The sequence below is a fragment of the Brassica napus genome, chromosome A5 (genome assembly GCF_020379485.1).
Source record: "Brassica napus cultivar Da-Ae chromosome A5, Da-Ae, whole genome shotgun sequence".
In the NCBI taxonomy this organism is placed as follows: domain Eukaryota; kingdom Viridiplantae; phylum Streptophyta; class Magnoliopsida; order Brassicales; family Brassicaceae; genus Brassica; species Brassica napus.
The window spans coordinates 26387942-26412672 of NC_063438.1; the positions used below are offsets into that span (position 1 = coordinate 26387942).

Genomic DNA, 24731 nt, shown 5'->3' on the forward strand with positions numbered 1-24731 from the left:
TAGTGAAGGATGCAATTATGCATTAAAACAGATTTTTCATATTTTTGAATTTTTCTCAAAATCTATGGGCTAACCCCTACGAAAATACTGAATTTTCGGTAAATGCTATAATAATGAAGCATATGATAATTGGGGTTGTTTTAAAATTTCTAAACACATTCTACATTTTTATTAATGTATATTAAACTCATTTTCATGGTACATGGGCATCGGTTTAATTTTTTGTCAATTAATTTAGTAAAACTTCATAATACTCCCTAAATTGGTGGACTAACCACTATAAAATAGTTATTCTCTAGAAACACGGAGACAAAAAAGATCCCAAACCTCTTTGACCTTCATCATATGTTAGTGAAGGATGCAACTATGCATTAAAACAAAATTTTCATATTTTTAAATTTTTTCAAAATCTATGGGCTAACCCCTACGAAAATACTGAATTTTTCGGTAAATGCTCTAATAATGAAGCATATGATCTTTGGGGTTGTTTTAAAATTTCTAAACACATTCTACATTTTTATTAATGTATATTAAACTCATTTTCATGGTACATGGGCATCGTTTTAAGTTTTTTGTCAATTAAATTAGTAAAACTTCATAATACTTCCTAAATTGGTGGACTAACCACTATAAAATCGCTATTTTCTAGGGAAATGGAGACAACAAAAGTTCCAAACCTCTTTGACCTTCATCATATGTTAGTGAAGGATGCAATTATGCATTAAAACAGATTTTTCATATTTTTGAATTTTTCTCAAAATCTATGGGCTAACCCCTACGAAAATACTGAATTTTTCGGTAAATGCTATAATAATGAAGCATATGATAATTGGGGTTGTTTTAAAATTTCTAAACACATTCTACATTTTTATTAATGTATATTAAACTCATTTTCATGGTACATGGGCATCGGTTTAATTTTTTGTCAATTAATTTAGTAAAACTTCATAATACTCCCTAAATTGGCGGACTAACCACTATAAAATACTTATTCTCTAGAAACACGGAGACAAAAAAGGTCCCAAACCTCTTTGACCTTCATCATATGTTAGTGAAGGATGCAACTATGCATTAAAACAAAATTTTCATATTTTTGAATTTTTCTCAAAATCTATGGGCTAACCCCTACGAAAATACTGAATTTTTCGGTAAATGCTCTAATAATGAAGCATATGATCTTTGGGGTTGTTTTAAAATTTCTAAACACATTCTACATTTTTATTAATGTATATTAAACTCATTTTCATGGTACATGGGCATCGGTTTAATTTTTTGTCAATTAATTTAGTAAAACTTCATAATACTCCCTAAATTGGTGGACTAACCACTATAAAATAAATATTCTCTAGAAACACGGAGACAAGAAAGGTCCCAAACCTCTTTGACCTTCATCATATGTTAGTGAAGGATGCAACTATGCATTAAAACAAAATTTTCATATTTTTAAATTTTTCTCAAAATCTATGGGGACCCCTACGAAAATACTGAATTTTTCGGTAAATGCTCTAATAATGAAGCATATGATCTTTGGGGTTGTTTTAAAATTTCTAAACACATTCTACATTTGTATTAATGTATATTAAACTCATTTTCATGGTACATGGGCATCGTTTTAAGTTTTTTGTCAATTAAATTAGTAAAACTTCATAATACTTCCTAAATTGGTGGACTAACCACTATAAAATCGCTATTTTCTAGGGAAATGGAGACAAAAAAAGTTCCAAACCTCTTTGACCTTCATCATATGTTAGTGAAGGATGCAATTATGCATTAAAACAGATTTTTCATATTTTTGAATTTTTCTCAAATCTATGGGCTAACCCCTACGAAAATACTGAATTTTTCGGTAAATGCTATAATAATGAAGCATATGATAATTGGGGTTGTTTTAAAATTTCTAAACACATTCTACATTTTATTAATGTATATTAAACACATTTTCATGGTACATGGGCATCGGTTTAATTTTTTGTCAATTAATTTAGTAAAACTTCATAATACTCCCTAAATTGGTGGACTAACCACTATAAAATAGTTATTCTCTAGAAACACGGAGACAAAAAAGGTCCAAACCTCTTTGACCTTCATCATATGTTAGTGAAGGATGCAACTATGCATTAAAACAAAATTTTCATATTTTAAATTTTTCTCAAAATCTATGGGCTAACCCCTACGAAAATACTGAATTTTTCGGTAAATGCTCTAATAATGAAGCATATGATCTTTGGGGTTGTTTTAAAATTTCTAAACACATTCTACATTTTTATTAATGTATATTAAACTCATTTTCATGGTACATGGGCATCGTTTTAAGTTTTTTGTCAATTAAATTAGTAAAACTTCATAATACTTCCTAAATTGGTGGACTAACCACTATAAAATCGCTATTTTCTAGGGAAATGGAGACAACAAAAGTTCCAAACCTCTTTGACCTTCATCATATGTTAGTGAAGGATGCAATTATGCATTAAAACAAATTTTTCATATTTTTGAATTTTTCTCAAAATCTATGGGCTAACCCCTACGAAAATACTGAATTTTTCGGTAAATGCTCTAATAATGAAGCATATGATAATTGGGGTTGTTTTAAAATTTCTAAACACATTCTACATTTTTATTAATGTATATTAAACTCATTTTCATGGTACATGGGCATCGTTTTAAGTTTTTTGTCAATTAAATTAGTAAAACTTCATAATACATCCTAAATTGGTGGACTAACCACTATAAAATCGCTATTTTCTAGGGAAATGGAGACAACAAAAGTTCCAAACCTCTTTGACCTTCATCATATGTTAGTGAAGGATGCAATTATGCATTAAAACAGATTTTTCATATTTTTGAATTTTTCTCAAAATCTATGGGCTAACCCCTACGAAAATACTGATTTTTTCGGTAAATGCTATAATAATGAAGCATATGATAATTGGGGTTGTTTTAAAATTTCTAAACACATTCTACATTTTTATTAATGTATATTAAACTCATTTTCATGGTACATGTGCATCAGTTTAATATTTTGTCAATTAATTTAGTAAAACTTCATAATACTTCCTAAATTGGTGGACTAACCACTATAAAATCGCTATTTTCTAGGGAAATGGAGACAAAAAAAGTTCCAAACCTCTTTGACCTTCATCATATGTTAGTGAAGGATGCAATTATGCATTAAAAAAGATTTTTCATATTTTTGAATTTTTCTCAAAATCTATGGGCTAACCCCTACGAAAATACTGAATTTTTCGGTAAATGCTATAATAATGAAGCATATGATAATTGGGGTTGTTTTAAAATTTCTAAACACATTCTACATTTTTATTAATGTATATTAAACTCATTTTCATGGTACATGGGCATCGGTTTAATTTTTTGTCAATTAATTTAGTAAAACTTCATAATACTTCCTAAATTGGTGGACTAACCACTATAAAATCGCTATTTTCTAGGGAAATGGAGACAACAAAAGTTCCAAACCTCTTTGACCTTCATCATATGTTAGTGAAGGATGCAATTATGCATTAAAACAGATTTTTCATATTTTTGAATTTTTCTCAAAATCTATGGGCTAACCCCTACGAAAATACTGAATTTTTCGGTAAATGCTCTAATAATGAAGCATATGATAATTGGGGTTGTTTTAAAATTTCTAAACACATTCTACATTTTTATTAATGTATATTAAACTCATTTTCATGGTACATGGGCATCGTTTTAATTTTTTGTCAATTAAATTAGTAAAACTTCATAATACTCCTAAATTGGTGGACTAACCACTATAAAATCGCTATTTTCTAGGGAAATGGAGACAACAAAAGTTCCAAACCTCTTTGACCTTCATCATATGTTAGTGAAGGATGCAATTATGCATTAAAACAGATTTTTCATATTTTTGAATTTTTCTCAAAATCTATGGGCTAACCCCTACGAAAATACTGAATTTTTCGGTAAATGCTATAATAATGAAGCATATGATAATTGGGGTTGTTTTAAAATTTCTAAACACATTCTACATTTTTATTAATGTATATTAAACTCATTTTCATGGTACATGGGTATCGTTTAATTTTTTGTCAATTAATTTAGTAAAACTTCATAATACTTCCTAAATTGGTGGACTAACCACTATAAAATCGCTATTTTCTAGGGAAATGGAGACAAAAAAGTTCCAAACCTCTTTGACCTTCATCATATGTTAGTGAAGGATGCAATTATGCATTAAAACAGATTTTTCATATTTTTGAATTTTTCTCAAAATCTATGGGCTAACCCCTACGAAAATACTGAATTTTTCGGTAAATGCTATAATAATGAAGCATATGATAATTGGGGTTGTTTTAAAATTTCTAAACACATTCTACATTTTTATTAATGTATATTAAACTCATTTTCATGGTACATGGGCATCGGTTTAATTTTTTGTCAATTAATTTAGTAAAACTTCATAATACTCCCTAAATTGGTGGACTAACCACTATAAAATAGTTATTCTCTAGAAACACGGAGACAAAAAAGATCCCAAACCTCTTTGACCTTCATCATATGTTAGTGAAGGATGCAACTATGCATTAAAACAAAATTTTTGTATTTTTAAATTTTTCTCAAAATCTATGGGCTAACCCCTACGAAAATACTGAATTTTTCGGTAAATGCTCTAATAATGAAGCATATGATCTTTGGGGTTGTTTTAAAATTTCTAAACACATTCTACATTTTTATTAATGTATATTAAACTCATTTTCATGGTACATGGGCATCGTTTTAAGTTTTTTGTCAATTAAATTAGTAAAACTTCATAATACTTCCTAAATTGGTGGACTAACCACTATAAAATCGCTATTTTCTAGGGAAATGGAGACAACAAAAGTTCCAAACCTCTTTGACCTTCATCATATGTTAGTGAAGGATGCAATTATGCATTAAAACAGATTTTTCATATTTTTGAATTTTTCTCAAAATCTATGGGCTAACCCCTACGAAAATACTGAATTTTTCGGTAAATGCTATAATAATGAAGCATATGATAATTGGGGTTGTTTTAAAATTTCTAAACACATTCTACATTTTATTAATGTATATTAAACTCATTTTCATGGTACATGGGCATCGGTTTAATTTTTTGTCAATTAATTTAGTAAAACTTCATAATACTTCCTAAATTGGTGGACTAACCACTATAAAATCGCTATTTTCTAGGGAAATGGAGACAACAAAAGTTCCAAACCTCTTTGACCTTCATCATATGTTAGTGAAGGATGCAATTATGCATTAAAACAGATTTTTCATATTTTTGAATTTTTCTCAAAATCTATGGGCTAACCCCTACGAAAATACTGAATTTTTCGGTAAATGCTCTAATAATGAAGCATATGATAATTGGGGTTGTTTTAAAATTTCTAAACACATTCTACATTTGTATTAATGTATATTAAACTCATTTTCATGGTACATGGGCATCGTTTTAAGTTTTTTGTCAATTAAATTAGTAAAACTTCATAATACATCCTAAATTGGTGGACTAACCACTATAAAATCGCTATTTTCTAGGGAAATGGAGACAACAAAAGTTCCAAACCTCTTTGACCTTCATCATATGTTAGTGAAGGATGCAATTATGCATTAAAACAGATTTTTCATATTTTTGAATTTTTCTCAAAATCTATGGGCTAACCCCTACGAAAATACTGATTTTTTCGGTAAATGCTATAATAATGAAGCATATGATAATTGGGGTTGTTTTAAAATTTCTAAACACATTCTACATTTTATTAATGTATATTAAACTCATTTTCATGGTACATGGGCATCAGTTTAATTTTTTGTCAATTAATTTAGTAAAACTTCATAATACTTCCTAAATTGGTGGACTAACCACTATAAAATCGCTATTTTCTAGGGAAATGGAGACAAAAAAAGTTCCAAACCTCTTTGACCTTCATCATATGTTAGTGAAGGATGCAATTATGCATTAAAACAGATTTTCATATTTTTGAATTTTTCTCAAAATCTATGGGCTAACCCCTACGAAAATACTGAATTTTTCGGTAAATGCTATAATAATGAAGCATATGATAATTGGGGTTGTTTTAAAATTTCTAAACACATTCTACATTTTTATTAATGTATATTAAACTCATTTTCATGGTACATGGGCATCGGTTTAATTTTTTGTCAATTAATTTAGTAAAACTTCATAATACTCCCTAAATTGGTGGACTAACCACTATAAAATAGTTATTCTCTAGAAACACGGAGACAAAAAAATCCCAAACCTCTTTGACCTTCATCATATGTTAGTGAAGGATGCAACTATGCATTAAAACAAATTTTCATATTTTAAAATTTTTCTCAAAATCTATGGGCTAACCCCTACGAAAATACTGAATTTTTCGTTAAATGCTCTAATAATGAAGCATATGATCTTTGGGGTTGTTTTAAAATTTCTAAACACATTCTACATTTTTATTAATGTATATTAAACTCATTTTCATGGTACATGGGCATCGGTTTAATTTTTTGTCAATTAATTTAGTAAAACTTCATAATACTCCCTTAATTGGTGGACTAACCACTATAAAATAGTTATTCTCTAAAAACACGGAGACAAAAAAGATCTCAAACCTCTTTGACCTTCATCATATGTTAGTGAAGGATGCAACTATGCATTAAAAAAAAAATTTCATATTTTTAAATTTTTCTCAAAATCTATGGGCTAACCCCTACGAAAATACTGAATTTTTCGGTAAATGCTCTAATAATGAAGCATATGATCTTTAGGGTTGTTTTAAAATTTCTAAACACATTCTACATTTGTATTAATGTATATTAAACTCATTTTCTTGGTACATGGGCATCGTTTTATGTTTTTTGTCAATTAAATTAGTAAGACTTCATAATACTTCCTAAATTGGTGGATTAACCACTATAAAATCGCTATTTTCTAGGGAAATGGAGACAACAAAAGTTCCAAACCTCTTTGACTCTCATCATATGTTAGTAAAGGATGCAATTATGCATTAAAATAGATTTTTTATATTTTTGAATTTTTCTCAAAATCTATGAGCTAACCCCTACGAAAATACTGATTTTTTCGGTAAATGCTCTAATAATGAAGCATATGATAATTGGGGTTGTTTTAAAATTTCTAAACACATTCTACATTTTTATTAATGTATATTAAACTCATTTTCATGGTACATGGGCATAGGGTTAATTTTTTGTCAATTAATTTAGTAAAACTTCATAATACTCCCTAAATTGGTGGACTAACCACTATAAAATAGTTATTCTCTAGAAACACGGAGACAAAAAAGATCTCAAACCTCTTTGACCTTCATCATATGTTAGTGAAGGATGCAATTATGCATTAAAACAAAATTTTCATATTTTTAAATTTTTCTCAAAATCTATGGGCTAACCCCTACGAAAATACTGAATTTTTCGGTAAATCCTCTAATAATGAAGCATATGATCTTTGGGGTTGTTTTAAAATTTCTAAACACATTCTACATTTTTATTAATGTATATTAAACTCATTTTCATGGTACATGGGCATAGTTTTAAGTTTTTTGTCAATTAATTTAGTAAAACTTCATAATACTTCATAAATTGGTGGACTAACCACTATAAAATCGATATTTTCTAGGGAAATGGAGACAACAAAAGTTCGAAACCTCTTTGACCTTCATCATATGTTAGTGAAGGATGCAATTATGCATTAAAATAGATTTTTCATATTTTTGAATTTTTCTCAAAATCTATGAGCTAACCCCTACGAAAATACTGATTTTTTTGGTAAATGCTCTAATAATGAAGCATATGATAATTGGGGTTGTTTTAAAATTTCTAAACACATTCTACATTTTTATTAATGTATATTAAACTAATTTTCAAGGTACATGGGCATCGGTTTAATTTTTATCAATTAATTTAGTAAAACTTCATAATACTTCCTAAATTGGTGGACTAACCACTATAAAATCGCTATTTTCCCGAGTTGGATCAGGTAATCATGATCTATGTTACACATGACATATATGATATGTATGTCCCATTTCCTAAATTAAATTAATTAATTAATCAACATGCATGCACCTTGTTATAGTGAATAGTGATTCTTCATAATGGAAGTTGAAAGGGCTTTATCAAGGGTTGTTTCCAAGTATGGAATATTATAGTTGAAACAACAAAAAAAAACAGTAAGCATGGGTACTGGTTGGTGAGCAAGAGCAAGACAAATGGTCATTTGACCTTTGTGGAGATGGCCAGCTTTCCACACTAGTCGACCATCTTTAGTATACGTGATTGTCGGCAAGTCTGTTTCGGGACAACATTTTCTTTCTTCGTTTTCAGATGTTGTACTTGTAGATATAACTTACATATATAGTATTACTATGTTCAAAAATGTGGTATCATATAATAATCTTTCTTTAAAAGAAAAAAAGCTTTCTGCTGAAACGGAAAACAATTCACATTGTAAACTACTAAACTTGATAGATCTAATTAAATTCGCCATCATTTGCGAAATGTAATAATTCATCATCACGAAAAATGCAAAGACATCAATATTATAAAGACGTGTAGGTAGTTTTATATAAATAAGATGAATAGAGTTTCCATTTTATTTTCAGACCTTAGGGAATCTTTACACATGGTTTGGATCGAGGATCACTATTCTATCTATATTTATATACACATTTTGTTAGTGGAATTCTATGATTAGCGTGATTTGAGAAAGCCTCTTTTGTGAGGAGGGCTGGACTATCGAAGAAGGAGGACGACTAACCTCAAAATTGGCTCACTGCCATTATGTGTTATCAGTTATCACCATTGGTGGCGGAGCGCTTAACACTTCGTGAAACCATCTCCTATTGCAAGGACAAGGGCATGCGGCGACTGAAAGTCTACTCAGACTCACTCCAACTCGTGCAAGCGTTGAAAACGAAATCACTGCCTTCAAAAGTTTATGGCATTTTATCAGACATTTTGCATCTTATGTCAACTTTTGAGTTTGTCTCTGTTTCTTGGATTCATCGCAACAGGAACAAGGATGCTGATGCTCTTTGTTTGTGGTTTCATTTTCTGTTTTGAACACCGGGTTTTTATTTGTTTTAATGAAAGTTTGTATTACAAGAAAGAAAGAAAAACAGTAAATCGAATTGTTTATGCTCGTTACTCCTTAGTACTTTACTGTCGTACCTTTGATTATAGCATATGTAGGCCCTAAGCATATGCATGTAATGTTAAAAAAGATATGCATGGTTGATGGTTTAGAACTAAAACTTTGAAAATGTGATTTTACATAATTTACCCTCTGTTTCACTATAAAGTAAAACACCGTCGAGTTTAAAATTTTAAGATAGCTTCAAGAATAATATTAATTTTGGACGTGTTGATTATGATATTTAAGATTTTTTGTTTAATAAATAGAGAAATGTAAAAGTAGAAAAGCAATGGTGGGTGGGGGCAGTTGTGCTGGGTGATCTTCAAAGTTCAGAAGGCTAAAAAGTTCCCCACCACTTTGAATTTTATTTTTACCAAACACTATACGTATGTTTCTAATATAGATTTAAGCAATCAAGGCAAAATGCTTATTCTTAATGTGTTGACTTTGATACAAACTTTTGTAAGTACTGTTTTTACGAGAATCGAATTCACCATCAACAATTACGCAAGTGGTCTTGTTTATTATTTCTTCCGTTTCATTTTAATTATCGTTTTAGGTTTATGCACACGTATTAAAAAAACATATGATTTTGTATATTTCCAGAAAAAAACACAATTATCTATACATCTAACTATTTTTTAACTAATAGAAAAAAAAGAGAATTTTATTAATAAATTTTGCATTAAAACTCTAAAACGACACTTATCTTGAAACGAAATATTTTCCGTACAACGACAATTTAATCGAGACGCGGATGGAGTATTGTTATTGTAAAAGTAGAGGACTATTGAAACTTTGAAATAAATTTATGTTCACAGTACTGAAGCTTAGCATAGCAGGTGACGAACAATATGTAGGGAGTTACACACTGAACCGAATTATTTCAAACAAAAAAATTATCTTTATTAACGAACCGGATTAGTAATGAAAACAACAGTTTGACAAAAAAAAAAAAAGTAATGAAAACAACAAAGTTTATGTTCTGTCTGCGAGTATGCGACCTATAATTTACAGGTTATATGCAAGCGAAAAGAGATGTATGTAACATTGAACTGGATTATTACCAGCTAAACCAACTGCTTCCCACGCTCCAATAAATATCAGTCCCGCCATATGTTGTCATGTTGATGGCATCGTGAGCATACAGCTTTCTAGATCATCGGTTGTCGCTTGTATTTTTTACTGCGCTTGTTTCCACAGCGTGTTGGTTAATGGTAAGACGCGTAATAGCCACTGTATGTGATGTTTTTAAAAAAAAATCTCACCCGTGATCGTCTCACAACCTGATCAGAATCTACCAACTGTAATAATAACAGTAACAAAAGTACCTATAACAAATAATAAATAGAAAAATGAATTCGAACGACTTCAATGTCTCAGGATCACAACAAACAGTAAAAAGAGCCAACTTTTATTTCAACATGCGGTACAGAAACCCTCAGAAGTTGCCAAGAATCTACAACAATGGTTCCTTAACCACCATGGGAAAATTTCCAAAGAGGGAGTCCCATTTTCTCACCGTTCCAGATTGCTAAAACTTTCATCACTGGGAAAATTGACTCGTTTTCAAATACATTTACATTTAACGCACCTCAAAAAAATGAAACCATAGTCTTTCTCTAATGATTTCATTCCTTAGGGTTCCCAGCTCTTAGCTCAGGTGTTGAATGATATAACTAGGTATGGTCAAAACCAAGAATCAATCCTACCAATGCTATCTAACATGTAAAGAAAGCCGAGAAGGTGGGTTTTGGCAACCATCATATATAACAAGACTTCAAGAAGTTTTGTGGAATGAACGAAAGAGACGACGCTTCTTCCTCTTTGAGTGTAATAGTCACTAACGCCGCTCTCCATGTTTGTCTTTTAGGGGGTTTTCTAGTATAGTCTGAAATGAAACGGTGCCGTTAATTCCATCGTTCGTAAACACACGAAGCCCCATCAACTAGTCTTCATCATCGTCCACAAATATTTCATTTGTATATATAACTCCATAAATAGAAAACGCACCAAGTCAATAGGATCGTGCATAATTCTCTCATCTCAACATGTTACTTGATACTATTATTAGTTTGTGGTTTTCAGACTCCTTGTGCTCCTCTATAAAACGAACTCAAGAATCACCAGAACAAATCAGAAAACAAAAACAAAACACAAAAAAGAGGGTAAACATAAAAAGAAGCTAAAAAAAAATTATAAGTATCAATAAGGTAAACTACAATAAAAATGGCGGGCTTGCGACTAAAGGCGTTGTTTTTTGTACTACTAGTGGTTATGGCCATCTCAATAGCAAACGCTGCCAAGGATCTCAAAGAAAAAGATGTTGGAGTCCAAAGAAACTTACATGAAGACGATAAAGGTGATAAAAAAGATGATAAGGGTGATAAAAAAGAGGCCCCTAATAAAGATGATAAAAAAGATGATAAGAAAGATGATAAGAAAGAGGAGAAAGAAGAATCAGTTGGTTCTAAAGTAGCCAAAAAAGTCAAAGGAGCTGCTGCATCTGTTGCATCAGCTGCATCCAATGCATCTGCTGCCTCAGCTGCATCTGCCGCTTCTGTTGCCTCTGCTGCATCAGGTAAAATCAAAGGAGCTGTTGCACCTATTGGTGATAAGTTGGGACTCAAAGCCCCAAGCGGTCCATCAATTGATGTTAAAGCATCTGGAGCTAAAGGAGACGGCAAAACCGATGACACTGCGGTACGTATACCAAATCTTTTTACATTATGTAAGTTTTTCTTCCGTCTTATTATTATGGCTTTTACGTAAGAATAATGTGGTGCGGGTCGATATGGTATATAGGCATTTATGGCAGTATGGAAAAAAGCTATTGAAGCAGCAACACCAACAACGATTACAGTGCCAAAGGGTGACTACTTGGTAAACGAACTAATGCTCGAAGGTCCAAGCAAATGTGCTATCACTTTCGATATGCATGGCAATCTTAAGGCTCCATCTGCTGTCACCACCCGAAAACCACACAGTGGATGGGTTAATTTCAGAAAACTCAAGGATTTCAAATTGATTGGAAACGGAGCCATTTTTGACGGTCAAGGCTCAGTGGCTTGGAAGGTTAATGACTGCAAACAGACCGGCAAATGCAACAATCTCCCCATCGTAAGCACTTTTAACTAGGTTTAAAATGTTTTTCTTTAATCACTAGATTTTGACTTACTTTTTAATATTCATTTACCAAGTATGCATGTGTGTGTGGTTTGGTAACAGAACATCCGACTTACGCAACTCAATAACTCGATAATTAGCGGCATAACATCAACAAACAGCAAGCTATTCCACATGAACATCCATCAATGCACCAACGTAACTCTTCAAGATGTTCATATTGACGCACCTCCTGAGAGTCTCAACACCGATGGTATCCACGTCGGAAAGTCCGTAGGTGTCACCATAAGAGGGTCAAAGATCAAAACCGGAGATGACTGCATTTCCATTGGAGGCGGTACTGAAAATTTACTTGTCGAGGGCGTAGAATGTGGACCAGGACACGGTCTTTCCATCGGAAGTCTTGGAAAGTACCCTAATGAGCAACCAGTGAAAGGAATCACCATTCGTAAATGCATCATCAAGCATACCGATAATGGTGTCCGTATCAAAACATGGCCTGGATCTCCCCCTGGTCTCGTCTCCGGCGCTCTTTTTGAAGATATCACCATGGATAATGTTAGCTTGCCCATTCTCGTCGACCAAGTGTACTGCCCTCATGGCAAATGCAAATCAGGGGTATGTAACTGAATCAAAATCTTTGGTATATTCGAAACCGCATTTATAGTGAATATTTGACCAAGCATTTTAAAATATCTATTTAATTAAATATATGTGCAGCCATCAAAGGTGCAGTTGGAGAACCTGAGCTTCAAGAACATTAGGGGCACATCATCAACAAAGATTGCTGTGCAACTAAACTGCAGCCCAGGCTGTCCTTGCAAAAATGTTGCTTTGGCTGACATAAACTTGGTCAGCACTGGTAAAGAGGGAGCAGCTGTCTCGGCATGTTCTAACGTCAAGCCTACTGTCACCGGGAAAATGATTCCAGCGGCTTGCACCGAAGAATGTAAACCGGAGAAAAAGTAAAGTCGCTTGTCCACCATGCATCCATCCGCTCTGGTGGAGATGATTCCATTAGATGGAATATTAAATTATATCTAAGTTTTTTTGCGGAATAAATAGGTAACAGTCCCTTTAAGCTTGGAGTTTACCAGCTAAAGAGTGACTAATTATTGAGTAGTACGTAATTAATGTATGATTCGAAACATGCGAGAATGTTTCAGGTTTTGTTTAATAAATAAAAGATATTATTGAATATCTTAGTTCTTATATCTTAAATATTTCTAAAAATATATATATATATGTATATATATATATATATATATATATATATATATATATATATATATATATATATTTCTAATAAATTTAATATATTTCTTTTTATAGTATATCATTTTGTTTGTTTGAATAACTTTTGTAAGAGATTTCGCGCTCCATCCGCACAAACCTATCATGTAAACTCTAAAGCCTACCAAATGCGAGAATCTAACACTCTTTGTGCATATGAAAACTCATGATGGGACGCATGTCACGCATCAAGCATATCTCTCAAGAAAAATGTACTTAAGGTGTCACTACATCTACTAGCTAAACCAAGTGCGTAAACTTCCTTTGCAAGTTCGCATGTAGTCGAAAGATTTACTACAATGCTCCTTATGCTGATCACTCCAATGGAAATCGTATAAGTGAACAATCTTACCATCATACACTCAAGCACCTCGCATATATCCCAACGCAGTAGAAGTATTTTCTTATAATAAAAACACTCAAAGTGATGTTTAGAAAGCCATTTCTCACATTTGAGAGGAATACGTGATTAGTAAAATCGTAATAGTACCTAACCGACCCCTCCTAATGCTGACAAAAGAAAGTTTCATAAATATCCTTCTATAATATACTCCTCCTATTTTTAAATAATAGATATTTTAATGTTGTCACAAATATTAAGAAAAATTTAATATTTGACTATCAATGCATTAACTTTTAAAATTATAATAATTTTCCATAAATTTAAATCAATTGTAATTCATTAAATTCAAAATGGTTAATTAACATTTTTTGAAGTTTACAATTCATATATAAGAAATCTAAAACATTGATCTTTTAAAAACAAGTAAAAAATGATAGAACATGGATTATTTATAACAGAGGAGTATATATATATATCTTTTAACCTCTTTAAAACCCATTTTGCACTTGAGAGTCAAAGAATCTTCGAAGAGCATTTAGTGTTCTAGGTAACCTTGACCGTTTCTTTGTGGTGCCAGGCCAGTCTTGATCTAAAGAAGATCAAGGTACTGTTTTAGAGGCCATTTTATATTAAATAATTAGGGATATCTAATATTTGATGTTGAATCATATAAATATTCACTCTAAGATGAGGATACAAGTTTTACAATTATGATGAAAGTATATTTAAATAAAAATATATGTAAATATTTATGTATAAATATATACTTAACTACAGATTAAAAAAAGAAAACATATTTACGTATATTTTTAGCTATATGAAAAAATGGAAGTTATATGTACATAAATAACACCCCATTTATAGAAAACGCACCAAGTCAGAACGATCATCGCGCATGATTTGCTAATTCTACATCATTCTATTTTTAGCTAGTTAGAAGGAGTTTGTGGTTTTCATTTTCCTTCTGCGCTGCTATAAAACGGACTTTCGTCTCATCATTAGAACCAAAAACAAAAAACAAAAAAAATAAGCATCTAGTATAAATAAGACAAAATCAAAGAGAATAAAAATGGTGGGTTTGCGCAGAGCAAAGACGGTACTTCTTGTATTAGTGGTGGTTATTTCCAACACAATAGCAGACGGGGCACCCCTTGATCGAGGACCCAAAGGAAGCGGCGCAGCTGCACCTCTTGGCGCTACGGTTCCCGGAGGAGGCAATGCAGCTGCACCGGTTGGAGCTACAGCACCAGCAGCAGCCGCAGGAGGCCTTGCAGCTGCACCAGCAGGAGCCGCAGGATCACTTGACGTTAAAGCAGCAGGAGCCAAAGGAGACGGAACAACCGATGACACTGCGGTACGTACCAAATCTGATATTACATATTTATTCGTTTAATTTTATTCTCACTTTTATTTTATTAAGTTACGTATGGTTTTTATATATAGGCATTTACGGCTGTATGGAAAACAGCATGTGAAGCACCAGGACCGAGCACGATTACAGTGCCAAAGGGTGACTATTTGGTGAATAACATAGAGTTCTTAGGTCCATGCAAGGGTCCCGTCACTTTCGAAATGAGTGGCAATATGAAAGCTCCGGCTACGGTCGCTGCCGTTAAGCCCAACTCTGGATGGGTTGATTTTACTAATCTTGCTGATTTCACTTTGAACGGAAACGGAGCCATTTTCGACGGTCAAGGCTCACTCGCCTGGAAGGCCAATGACTGCGCCAAAACTGGAAAGTGCAACTCTCTCCCCATTGTAAGAACATTCACTTACATTAGCTAGCTATAATTTTAATGATAACTACTAGCAATTAAATGAGTATATATGCCTTTTGGTAACAGAACATACGATTCACGGGTCTCACAAACTCGAAAATCATCGGCATAACATCAACGAACAGCAAACTTTTCCACATGAACGTTCTCAACTGCAAGAACGTAACTCTTGAGAATATTGGTATTGATGCACCTCCGGAGAGTCTCAACACCGATGGCATCCACATCGGAAGGTCCGTTGGAGTGAACTTAATAGGGGCAAAGGTTAAAACAGGAGATGACTGCGTTTCCATTGGAGATGGTACTGAAAATCTCATTGTTGAGAATGTGGAATGTGGACCAGGACACGGCATTGCTGTAGGAAGTCTTGGAAGGTACCCTAATGAGCAACCAGTCAGAGGAGTCACCGTGAGGAAATGCCTCATCAAGAACACCAGTAATGGTGTCCGCATCAAGACATGGCCTGGATCTCCCCCTGGTATCGCCTCCAACATTATTTTTGAGGATATCACAATGGACAATGTTAGACCATCTTTAACGCGGAGGATTTGTGGTCCTTAACGAGATCCTTAAGCATTAATGTTGATTTAATTAAATGGAAAACAAATAAATGCTAGATAATCGATCCTTAGTGGGTTAATTTGGTGACCGAAAATATCAAGGGTTATTAAAACACGTGTCAGCTGCTCATTTATTTGTATTTTTTTTCTTTTTCTTTCCTTTCTTTCTTCTAATTTATTTTGTAACCGTTTTGTTCTTGTTTTCTCCGCGAAAAGAAAATGATCAAAACCGACGACGGAAACGACGATTCTGTCGGTCCACTCGACGTCTCCTCCGTCTTCGCCGTGATTAGAAGGATCGAAACCCACCACGGACGACGACTCTCTCGGTCCTCAACGCGGCTCCTCCGTCTTGTCTTGTTTTCTCCGTCGGAAGAAGGGTCTAAAATCCATCACAATCGACGCCTCTCTCGTTCCTCACCGCGACTCCTCCGTCTTGTCTCCTCACCGCGACTCCTTTGACTCGTCCGTCTTGTCTCCTCACGAAGACTCCTCACCGTGACTCCTCTGACTCCTCCGTCTTGTCTCCTCACCGCGACTCCTCTTACTCCTCCGTCTTGTCTCCTAACCGCGACTCCTCTGACTTGTCTCCGTTAGAAGATGGATCGAAACCCACCACAATCGACTACTCTCTCGGAGCCCACCGCATCTGCTCTGTCGGTTCTCATCTTCTCCGAGTGAAGAATGGTTCAAACCCATGACTTCCCGTGTATGTACTAACTTTCTCACTTCATTCTTGTGTTTTCAATTTAATTGTTAGCTAGCAAACTGGTTTAGACTATCATATTGTTTGATCTTAAGTTGATTGTCTTAAGTTGATTGTCTTGTTAATTATGACAGGGAGTTTGAGCTCTGGACATGAGGTCCTCCGACTGAAGTCACAACCAGAAGGAGTTCTTTTTTGAAGTTCAGTGCAAACTGTGGGTGAGGTATGTGTGCAAAAATCGACTTTAATTTCTTGCTTGCGACTGATGAATGCTTGTTAGAGTTAGGATGAATGCTTGGGTTAGTGGTTAGTAGGTAGAGTGATGAATGCTTGTCACAAGTGGTTAGTTTAATGAATGCTTTGTGATGAATGCTTGTTTTAGTGTTGTAATAGGATGTGGTTAGGTAATAAATATGGTAGTTACATGTCTTCTCAGCTCAAATCTTCTCTTGAGAAAGAGTAAAGACAATTACTCTCCCGTATCTAACCACATCTTCTCTTTTCATCTATAAATCTTTTGTTCTTTCTTTTCATATTCCAACAAAAGCTTCTGCTCTTTCTTTTCATATTCTTTTTTTCTTCCTTCTCTCTGCTCTTCCGTATTACAATATGGATCACACGAATTTTGTTGACCTTCTGACCAGTCAACAAGATAGTGTCATTCCTCAATCGTTTCCTTGGGAGAGCTCATCACAAGTCCCTGTCTTCAGCACTCAATGTACAGAAACTTCAAGTTTCTGTGAAGAGTCATCTACACAGCGCAAAGAAAGAAAGAAATGGACTCCTTCTGATGATCTTGTGCTCATAAGCGCCTGGTTAAACACCAGTAAAGATCCTGTCGTGAGCAATGAGCAGAAAGCAGGCACATTCTGGAACCGCATTGCAGCCTACTATGCAGCTAGTCCGAAGGTGGAAAGTGGAGATAAGCGAGGAGCTCTTCAATGCAAGCAAAGGTGGCAGAAGATCAACGATGTTGTCTGCAAGTTCTGTGGTTCCTATGCGGCTGCAACAAGACAGAAAACAAGTGGTCAGAGTGAGAGTGATGTTGTGAAACTCGCACACGAAATTTTTTTCAATGATCAGAAGATTAAATTCAACCTTCACCATGCTTGGGAGGAGCTCCGCTATGACCAGAAATGGTGTGAGCATGCTAGTAGTAAGCTTGGTGGAAGCGCTAAGAAGAGAAAATGCGAGGATGGAGCAGAAACAGAAAGCTCTCAAGCTACTATCAATGTCGATGATCTACCTACCAAACGTCCTGCTGGTGTTAAGGCTGCGAAAGCAGCTTCTGCAAAGAAACCAATAGTAGATAAGGAGGCTGATGAGAAGTTTGGCAAGTTGTGCTCAATTAAAGAGAAAGACCTTGTCTTGACAGAGAGAGTTTCCAAAATGAGACTGCTTGACAGTCTCATTACAAAAAAAGAACCACTTTCTGAAAAAGAAGAAGCACTGAAGAGTAAGCTTCTTACAGAGATGCTGGATGCTTCTGGTTGATGGTTCTGTCGCATGTTTAAATGTTTCTTAATGGGATGTTTCGGTTTGATGCTTTTGTTTCATGTTTCATATTTCTTGTTTCTGTTTCATGTATCGGTTTGATGTTCTGTTGTATGTGCTTCATGTATCAGTTTCTGTTTGATGTTTATGTATCAGTTTCATGTATCATTTCTCTTGACCACTTCCTGTTTCCATTTACGATTGCATCTCTTTCTGTATGTTTTTGTTTGATGCTTCTGTCTGATTGTATACAGAGAGTCAAGAGAAGTCACAAGATTGCAGAGAGAAGTCACAAGATGAATGCGAGTAGACACAATGCCACAAGAGAAGTCACGAGATGTTTGGTTAAACATGTCACCGACTCTTTTTCTCGCACCAAAACACTCTCTTTCTCTTCACCATCACACTCTCCTCACCAAAACTATTCACATGGCATCTTCATCCCATAATACGTTTGATGTACAAGATGGTGAAAGTTTTGATCAATATTTTGATCGGTATGTTGATCAATATTTTGATCAAACTTTCGAGAGTTTAGCCATTAATCATGGTGATCAAGAAGTCCAAAAAAAAAAGAGGAAAAAACGAGTTCACATCGAAAGGAACCGTGAAGAAGGCAATGTACGTTTATGGGAAGATTATTTCAGTGAAACCCCAACTTATCCTTCTAATCTATTCCGACGGCGATTCAGAATGAACAAACCATTGTTCATGCGTGTTGTTGATCGACTCTCCAATGAAGTTGAATTCTTTCGACAAAAGGAAGATGCTCTCGGCCGGCTTAGTCTCTCTCCACTTCAAAAGTGTACAGCAGCCATTCGTGTCTTGGCATACGGTAACGCCGCTGATGCTGTTGACGAATACCTCCGACTCGGTGAAACAACTACTCGTTCATGTGTAGAACATTTTGTCGAAGAAATAATAAATTTATTCGGTGAAGAGTACCTAAGAAGACCAACACCGGCTGATCTTCAACGTCTACTTGAAGTTGGTGAGTTCCGTGGATTTCCCGGTATGATAGGAAGCATCGATTGTATGCATTGGGAGTGGAAGAATTGTCCCACCGCTTGGAAAGGGCAATATTCACGTGGTTCCGGAAAACCCACAATTGTTTTAGACGACCCCGGAAGTTCACATGTCGATCTCGATTTTCAAACGGATATCCCTTCAAATATCACCAATATGATGGGTGCTCGAAGTAGAATTCGTGATCAACATAAGCATCAACAACTGAAAGCGGATTTGGTTGAACATATATGGCATAAATTTGGACATAATGAAGACATCAACTGAGTTCGGAAGTTTGTTTTCGAATTATTCTCGATTATTGTACTAATCTATATTTTCATGTTTTTTTTTAAATTTATATTTTAAATGTTATCTTTTAATATATTTTATTTAATAAATAAATTTTATTAAAAAAAATTATTAATTTTTTTAAGAACCTCGAATTAAGAAACCTCCATTGGACCGCTAAAAATGGAAGTTTCTTAACAGAGATCCTTAACCCCACTTAAGGTTTAATTTATTATTAAAATTTTCTTAAGGATCTCAAAAAGGGTTTTAGGGTTAAAGATGGTCTTAGCACTCCCATTCTCATCGACCAAGAGTATTGTCCTTATGCCGACTGCAAAGCTGGGGTATGTAACCGAATCAAATATTATAACAAAAAAAAAAAGAGAAGCTACAAAATTAAATTTTGTCACATCATATATATCTTCTATTAATATATGTGTAGGTACCATCTAAAGTGAAATTATCGGATGTGACCTTCAAGAACATTAAGGGCACATCAGCGACAAAGACTGCTGTGAAATTAATCTGCAGCGTAGGCACGCCTTGCACTAATGTTGCTCTTGCTAACATCAACTTGGTCCACAACGGTCCAGAAGGACCAGCTGTGGGGGCATGTGCTAACATGAAGCCTGTTCTCACCGGACAGATGATTCCACCTGCTTGCACTGAGATCGCTAAACCGGGTCCTTGAATTATATAGTCGCTTGTCCACCAAGCATCCATCTAATCTGGTTAATTAAGACGCTGGTTAATTAAGACGCTTTGATTAGGCTGCGATGAAAAAAGTTTTGAAATAACTATCGTATTTATTTTATTTTTGACATATAAATGATGTGGATACCTCTAGAGAGTGACACATGATTGGTTAGTAAATTTTGTATCATTCTCAATATGCGAGAGCGCTTTAATATATAAATAATATTATTGAAATTTTTAAGTTTTTGGATTATATTTTCTATAAGTTTGATTTAGATATTTCCAAAGTATACTCTCTTTTTTAACAATAATTTTTTTTTTGAAACACCACAATAATCTTTTTTTATTTATGCAATATAATGCGGTTAATAATAACACAAATATTTTTATGATCTCAGTTTTGTTTACATAACACTATTTCTACGATTATTCAAATGCAATATGTATGTCTTTAAATGATAATACCAGAGACACTAGACATAATCTAGAGAAGTCATTTCACGGTTTTATTCCTTATTTCGATTACTTAAGAACATTATATATTTACAAGCTAGCTGCTCTGGGCATCTCAAAGTGATAAACAAGCATTCAATAAATACAAGTTATAATCTCTACAATGATACGCAATAAATAGACAGATAAGATTATAGTCTCACGCACCATAATTTTAAATCAAGCCAAAGTTCTAAACACTATATGATTTTAGATCGGTTCATCCCTGGCCAAACCACTTCAAGCATTAAACATAGTGATCTATTGGAGAATGTACAATTTGTTTTAGGCATATTGTATAGCTTGGTTGTTACCTTTGGCTTAGACTCTTAATACGAAGATCATTGTCTCACATTTTACAAATCAAATTGAGTATGAGTAAAAGAAGTATATGTCATACAACTTATCGTTCGTTGGATTTTTTTTCTATAAAAACAGTAGAAGAAAAGAAATAAATAAAACATATAAAATAGTTTTCTATAAAATAGAAGTACATGAACATAATAAAACGAGTTTTTGCTTGCGTTCGCACAAGACATACAAACAGCATGAGAAGAAAATAATCTCAAAAGTGATTAAAAAGACTTATTCTCGAAAGCCCTACAATGGCTAAATCCTCTTTTCCAATATCTCACACTATCAAAAAAAAAACAAAACAAAAGAAACATATAACCTCTAGTACAATCTGCCTCAAAACACCAAACCTTAAAAGACATACCCCAAGAACAAGAAGAAGAACCATTACATGACAATAAAGAAAACTAAGGAAGAAGAAGGATCATTGTTTTTCTTTTCTTTTTTTTTTGGGTTTTTGTTTGAACTCTTCTTATGTATTACTGCCTCGCCGGAGACTTGGCACCAGTTTCTACTGTCCCTCATTGAAAGAAAAAAAAAACAAAAAAAGGAAAAAGGAAAAAAAAGCAGAGAAGAAGCCTAAGAGGAGGACCAATGAATTTAGAAAACCAAACCATGAGGGGATTTTTCTGGTTAGCTCTAGCTGATGATGATATGATCATGTTTTTGTCCTCATGGGCTTTTGCTTTGTATGAAAGATAATCTAAAAGATTCGCCAAAAGACACAAGAGATCCTTCACCTTGATGGAGCCTCGCCTACAATATATCGTGGTAAAACAAAAACGAATGTACTAAGTAGCAATTCCTGCATCACAAAGGCGAAGAAATGGAGAAACTATTCAGAGCAGTATGAGACCAGTCATGTTCCTCTACTTCCCAGAGACTACGGTGTGCTAATGCATAAGGTTAAAGCTATGATTTGTTTAAGATCCTAAACCATAATTATTTGTTTTATTCCAGAAAATAGAAGGGGTCATCAAAATCTAAGCATACAATGATTTGGAACCATTCCTATTTTATTACCTTACTTATCAACTAGCTCATGGCATTCTCTAAGCATAGAATCAACGTGTTAAAGCAAAATTACCTCTGTTTGGTTGTCTCTTGTAACTGCCAACATAACCTGGAGATGAACTTCTAGCTGAAACATCCGAGGAAGGACCTCCTCCTCCTCCTCCAATCCCATAGCTAAAAGAAGCAGGCCCTTCTGTCTCAGGAGGAGTTGGTGATCTCCACGTGGGATCACTATACACTGCACCATTCCCATAAAACTCTGCAAGTCCTGCTCCATCGTAACCAGTGTTATTGGCAGAAGAGAAGGAAGACGACGGTGCTGCTGCCTTGCTAGGCCCTATGCTCCTTGCTGCATACCCAAAACCAGAATCACCGTTTCCTCCATAACCAAACTTCGCATTCTCGTTACCAACAGCATTGTTTCCTCCACCTCCACCTCCAGGAGCACCCCAGTTTCCAAACGGCCCGCCGCTAAGCGTGTTGTTGTTCCCACTTGATGATCCTCCTCCTCCCATGTATGTATTGGAGTTTGAGTTTGAGTTTGCAGCGTTGTTGTTGTTGTTGTTATAGTTAAGACCACCGTTGTTTCCCCATAGGTTCCTTGTAACCGAACTGAAGAAGGACGAGTTCCCTCCCCCTCCTCCTCCATTGCTTCCTTCATAACCAACAGCAGGACCAGGACCAAACCGGTTTGCATTCCCAATGTAGTAAGGACTCATCCCTCTCCCATACTCCAAGTTTCCATTACCTCCAGTGAACCCTGTGGGCAACCCCTGATCAAAGTTCATATTCATCCCATAGCCAGAACCGAAATTCGCAAACCCGCTTCTCCCAGCACCAACCGGACTAAACCGGCCATCCATCCTAAGCCCGTAGCCACCAACCGCACCCGGATTAAACCCTTGAGCATATCCATTAAGAAGGTTATTAACCCTATTAACTCCATAGCTGTAACCAGCAGCACCAAGAGGGCTACGAGCTGGACCTGGAGACATCTCCTTAGGCACAGCCCTCTTAACCTCGACCATCTTACCGTTGAGCTCATGGAACGTCTTGAGCAGCACTTTATCAACGGCCTCCTCGGTGTCATAAGTAATGAATCCGAAACCTCTAGGCCTTTGTGTGTTGTGGTCGTACATAACAACCACGTCGGTCGTTGTCCCGAACTGCTCAAAGTAGGTCTTGAAGTCGCTCTCTGTGACGGAGGAAGGTAGCCCTCCGACGAATATCTTCCTTGTCCGAGCTCCTGGACCAGGTGATCCTTGGATGCTGCTGCTGTTGCTTCTAGTTACCATGTTCTGGTCATCTCTAGGAACAGCCTTCTTGGCTTCAACCTACAAAAAATTTAAAACTTACTTCTTCCCAAAAACACAATCAAACAAGGAAAGAAACACAAAACATGATACATATGATCAATTTCAAGGCTTGATTGCATAAAGAAGCTTCTAAAACAAGTTACATTGTACAGAATCAAAGTGTTAGCATGAGAGAAGCATACCAATCTCCCATCGATGTGATGCTTCTCTGTAATAACAAACTCAGCAACAGCAGGATCAGCGAAGACAACAAAGCCGAAGCCACGTGCACGACCAGTGGTGCGATCTTTCAAGATCACAGCTTCGATGACTTCACCAAAGGTGCTGAAATACTCCTTGAGACGTTCCTCATTGGTGTCCCAAGATATCCCTCCGATGAACAGCTTTCCATTGTCGGATTGCATTTTTGCCTCTGCAACACAAAGACACATCGAAACACATAAAGCTTTTGTCAGATTCAAAAAACATAAAAGCTTTTTTTTTTCTTCAGATTTGATCTGATCAACCAAATAAATCTAACAGCGACCAAAAGAGCAACTTTGGATTCAATCTAGGAACAACAGATCCGGAACAGGAGATCCTGTCGGAGAGTTTCATCAAAGGATTCTCACAATAAAAAAACATGAATCAAAATCTCAGATCAAAAAAGAATCAAACTTTCGAAAACCCACCAATCAGATTAAGAAAACCCAGATGCTGAATCTCGTCTAAGATCTGAGGATAGGCACGATTTGAATAGAGGGCATAACTCGAACCTGCCCCCCTTCCTTTCAAAGAAACGAACGATTGAGAGAAGAATAACAAAATGATGATGGTTCTGTTCAATCCGATTTAACTCAATTTTAATGGCGTCAATCAAAAACGTACTGAGAACGCGGTCTAAGATAGAGAGAGAAGAGAGGAGGAGGAGGAGGAAGGGGGAGAGAGATGTAGAGATAGAAAGACAAAAGGCTTTTCGGGTGCAAGAAGAAGAAGATATGTCTGTCTCTCTGTATTTATATATTAAGGTTAAGTTTTTTTTTTACCATTACAAAAGCTATGTGCGTTTGTAATAAGGAATTTGCGGAGTTTTGTTTTCCCTTTCCAATTTTATTACACGCAAC

The 24731-nt window shown here is 34.9% G+C and overlaps 4 protein-coding genes and 1 non-coding gene across 6 annotated transcripts; 3 read left to right on the plus strand and 2 right to left on the minus strand.

The window, feature by feature from the left end:
- Positions 1–10596: 10596 nt before the first annotated feature.
- On the minus strand, positions 10597–10715 carry LOC125609721. Its single transcript, XR_007339870.1, has one exon. It is a non-coding gene; the product is annotated as a small nucleolar RNA snoR130 (small nucleolar RNA).
- A 572-nt stretch (positions 10716–11287) lies between these two features.
- Positions 11288–13486, plus strand: LOC106454301 (exopolygalacturonase clone GBGA483-like). The gene is made up of 4 exons (XM_022719912.2): positions 11288–11863; positions 11966–12280; positions 12389–12904; positions 13007–13486. The coding sequence occupies exons 1-4, from the start codon at positions 11390–11392 to the stop codon at positions 13253–13255; spliced, it is 1554 nt and encodes a 517-aa protein (XP_022575633.1). The 5' UTR covers positions 11288–11389; the 3' UTR covers positions 13256–13486.
- Positions 13487–14909: 1423 nt separating this feature from the next.
- On the plus strand, positions 14910–21655 carry LOC106452868 (exopolygalacturonase clone GBGA483). The gene is made up of 5 exons (XM_022719913.2): positions 14910–15276; positions 15366–15680; positions 15767–16223; positions 20042–20100; positions 20199–21655. Exons 1-5 carry the CDS (start codon positions 14992–14994, stop codon positions 20445–20447), a joined length of 1365 nt encoding a protein of 454 aa, XP_022575634.1. The 5' UTR covers positions 14910–14991; the 3' UTR covers positions 20448–21655.
- LOC106452869 lies at positions 16549–19880 on the plus strand. Its single transcript, XM_013895051.3, has 3 exons — positions 16549–16969; positions 17101–17189; positions 18715–19880. The coding sequence occupies exon 3, from the start codon at positions 18761–18763 to the stop codon at positions 19751–19753; it is 993 nt and encodes a 330-aa protein (XP_013750505.1). The 5' UTR covers positions 16549–16969; positions 17101–17189; positions 18715–18760; the 3' UTR covers positions 19754–19880.
- On the minus strand, positions 21397–24604 carry LOC106452871 (heterogeneous nuclear ribonucleoprotein 1-like). 2 transcript variants are annotated; one of them, XM_013895053.2, is made up of 4 exons: positions 24300–24604; positions 23811–24040; positions 22386–23646; positions 21397–22054 (listed from the first exon to the last, which is right to left on the minus strand). In XM_013895053.2, the coding sequence occupies exons 2-4, from the start codon at positions 24030–24032 to the stop codon at positions 22035–22037; spliced, it is 1503 nt and encodes a 500-aa protein (XP_013750507.1). In that variant the 5' UTR covers positions 24033–24040; positions 24300–24604; the 3' UTR covers positions 21397–22034. The 2 variants fall into 2 exon arrangements, with proteins under 2 accessions (XP_013750507.1, XP_013750508.1); XM_013895054.2 differs by having other exon boundaries at positions 21397–22103.
- Between the last annotated feature and the right edge of the window lie 127 nt (positions 24605–24731).

What these genes read in the sequence shown, in the direction of transcription:
- LOC106452869 (XM_013895051.3), top strand. Translation starts at nt 18,761, where the DNA reads ATGCGAGTAGACACAATGCCACAAGAGAAGTCACGAGATGTTTGGTTA.
- LOC106454301 (XM_022719912.2), top strand. Translation starts at nt 11,390, where the DNA reads ATGGCGGGCTTGCGACTAAAGGCGTTGTTTTTTGTACTACTAGTGGTT. An exon ending in AATGCAACAATCTCCCCATC is followed by an intron (nt 12,281 to 12,388) that starts GTAAGCACTTTT and finishes GTTTGGTAACAG; the next exon opens with AACATCCGACTTACGCAACT. An exon ending in ATGGCAAATGCAAATCAGGG is followed by an intron (nt 12,905 to 13,006) that starts GTATGTAACTGA and finishes ATATATGTGCAG; the next exon opens with CCATCAAAGGTGCAGTTGGA.
- LOC106452871 (XM_013895053.2), bottom strand. Translation starts at nt 24,032, where the DNA reads ATGCAATCCGACAATGGAAAGCTGTTCATCGGAGGGATATCTTGGGAC. An exon ending in ATCACATCGATGGGAGATTG is followed by an intron (nt 23,647 to 23,810) that starts GTATGCTTCTCT and finishes AATTTTTTGTAG; the next exon opens with GTTGAAGCCAAGAAGGCTGT. An exon ending in CAAGAGACAACCAAACAGAG is followed by an intron (nt 22,055 to 22,385) that starts GTAATTTTGCTT and finishes GATATATTGTAG; the next exon opens with GCGAGGCTCCATCAAGGTGA.
- LOC106452868 (XM_022719913.2), top strand. Translation starts at nt 14,992, where the DNA reads ATGGTGGGTTTGCGCAGAGCAAAGACGGTACTTCTTGTATTAGTGGTG. An exon ending in GAACAACCGATGACACTGCG is followed by an intron (nt 15,277 to 15,365) that starts GTACGTACCAAA and finishes TTTTATATATAG; the next exon opens with GCATTTACGGCTGTATGGAA. An exon ending in AGTGCAACTCTCTCCCCATT is followed by an intron (nt 15,681 to 15,766) that starts GTAAGAACATTC and finishes TTTTGGTAACAG; the next exon opens with AACATACGATTCACGGGTCT.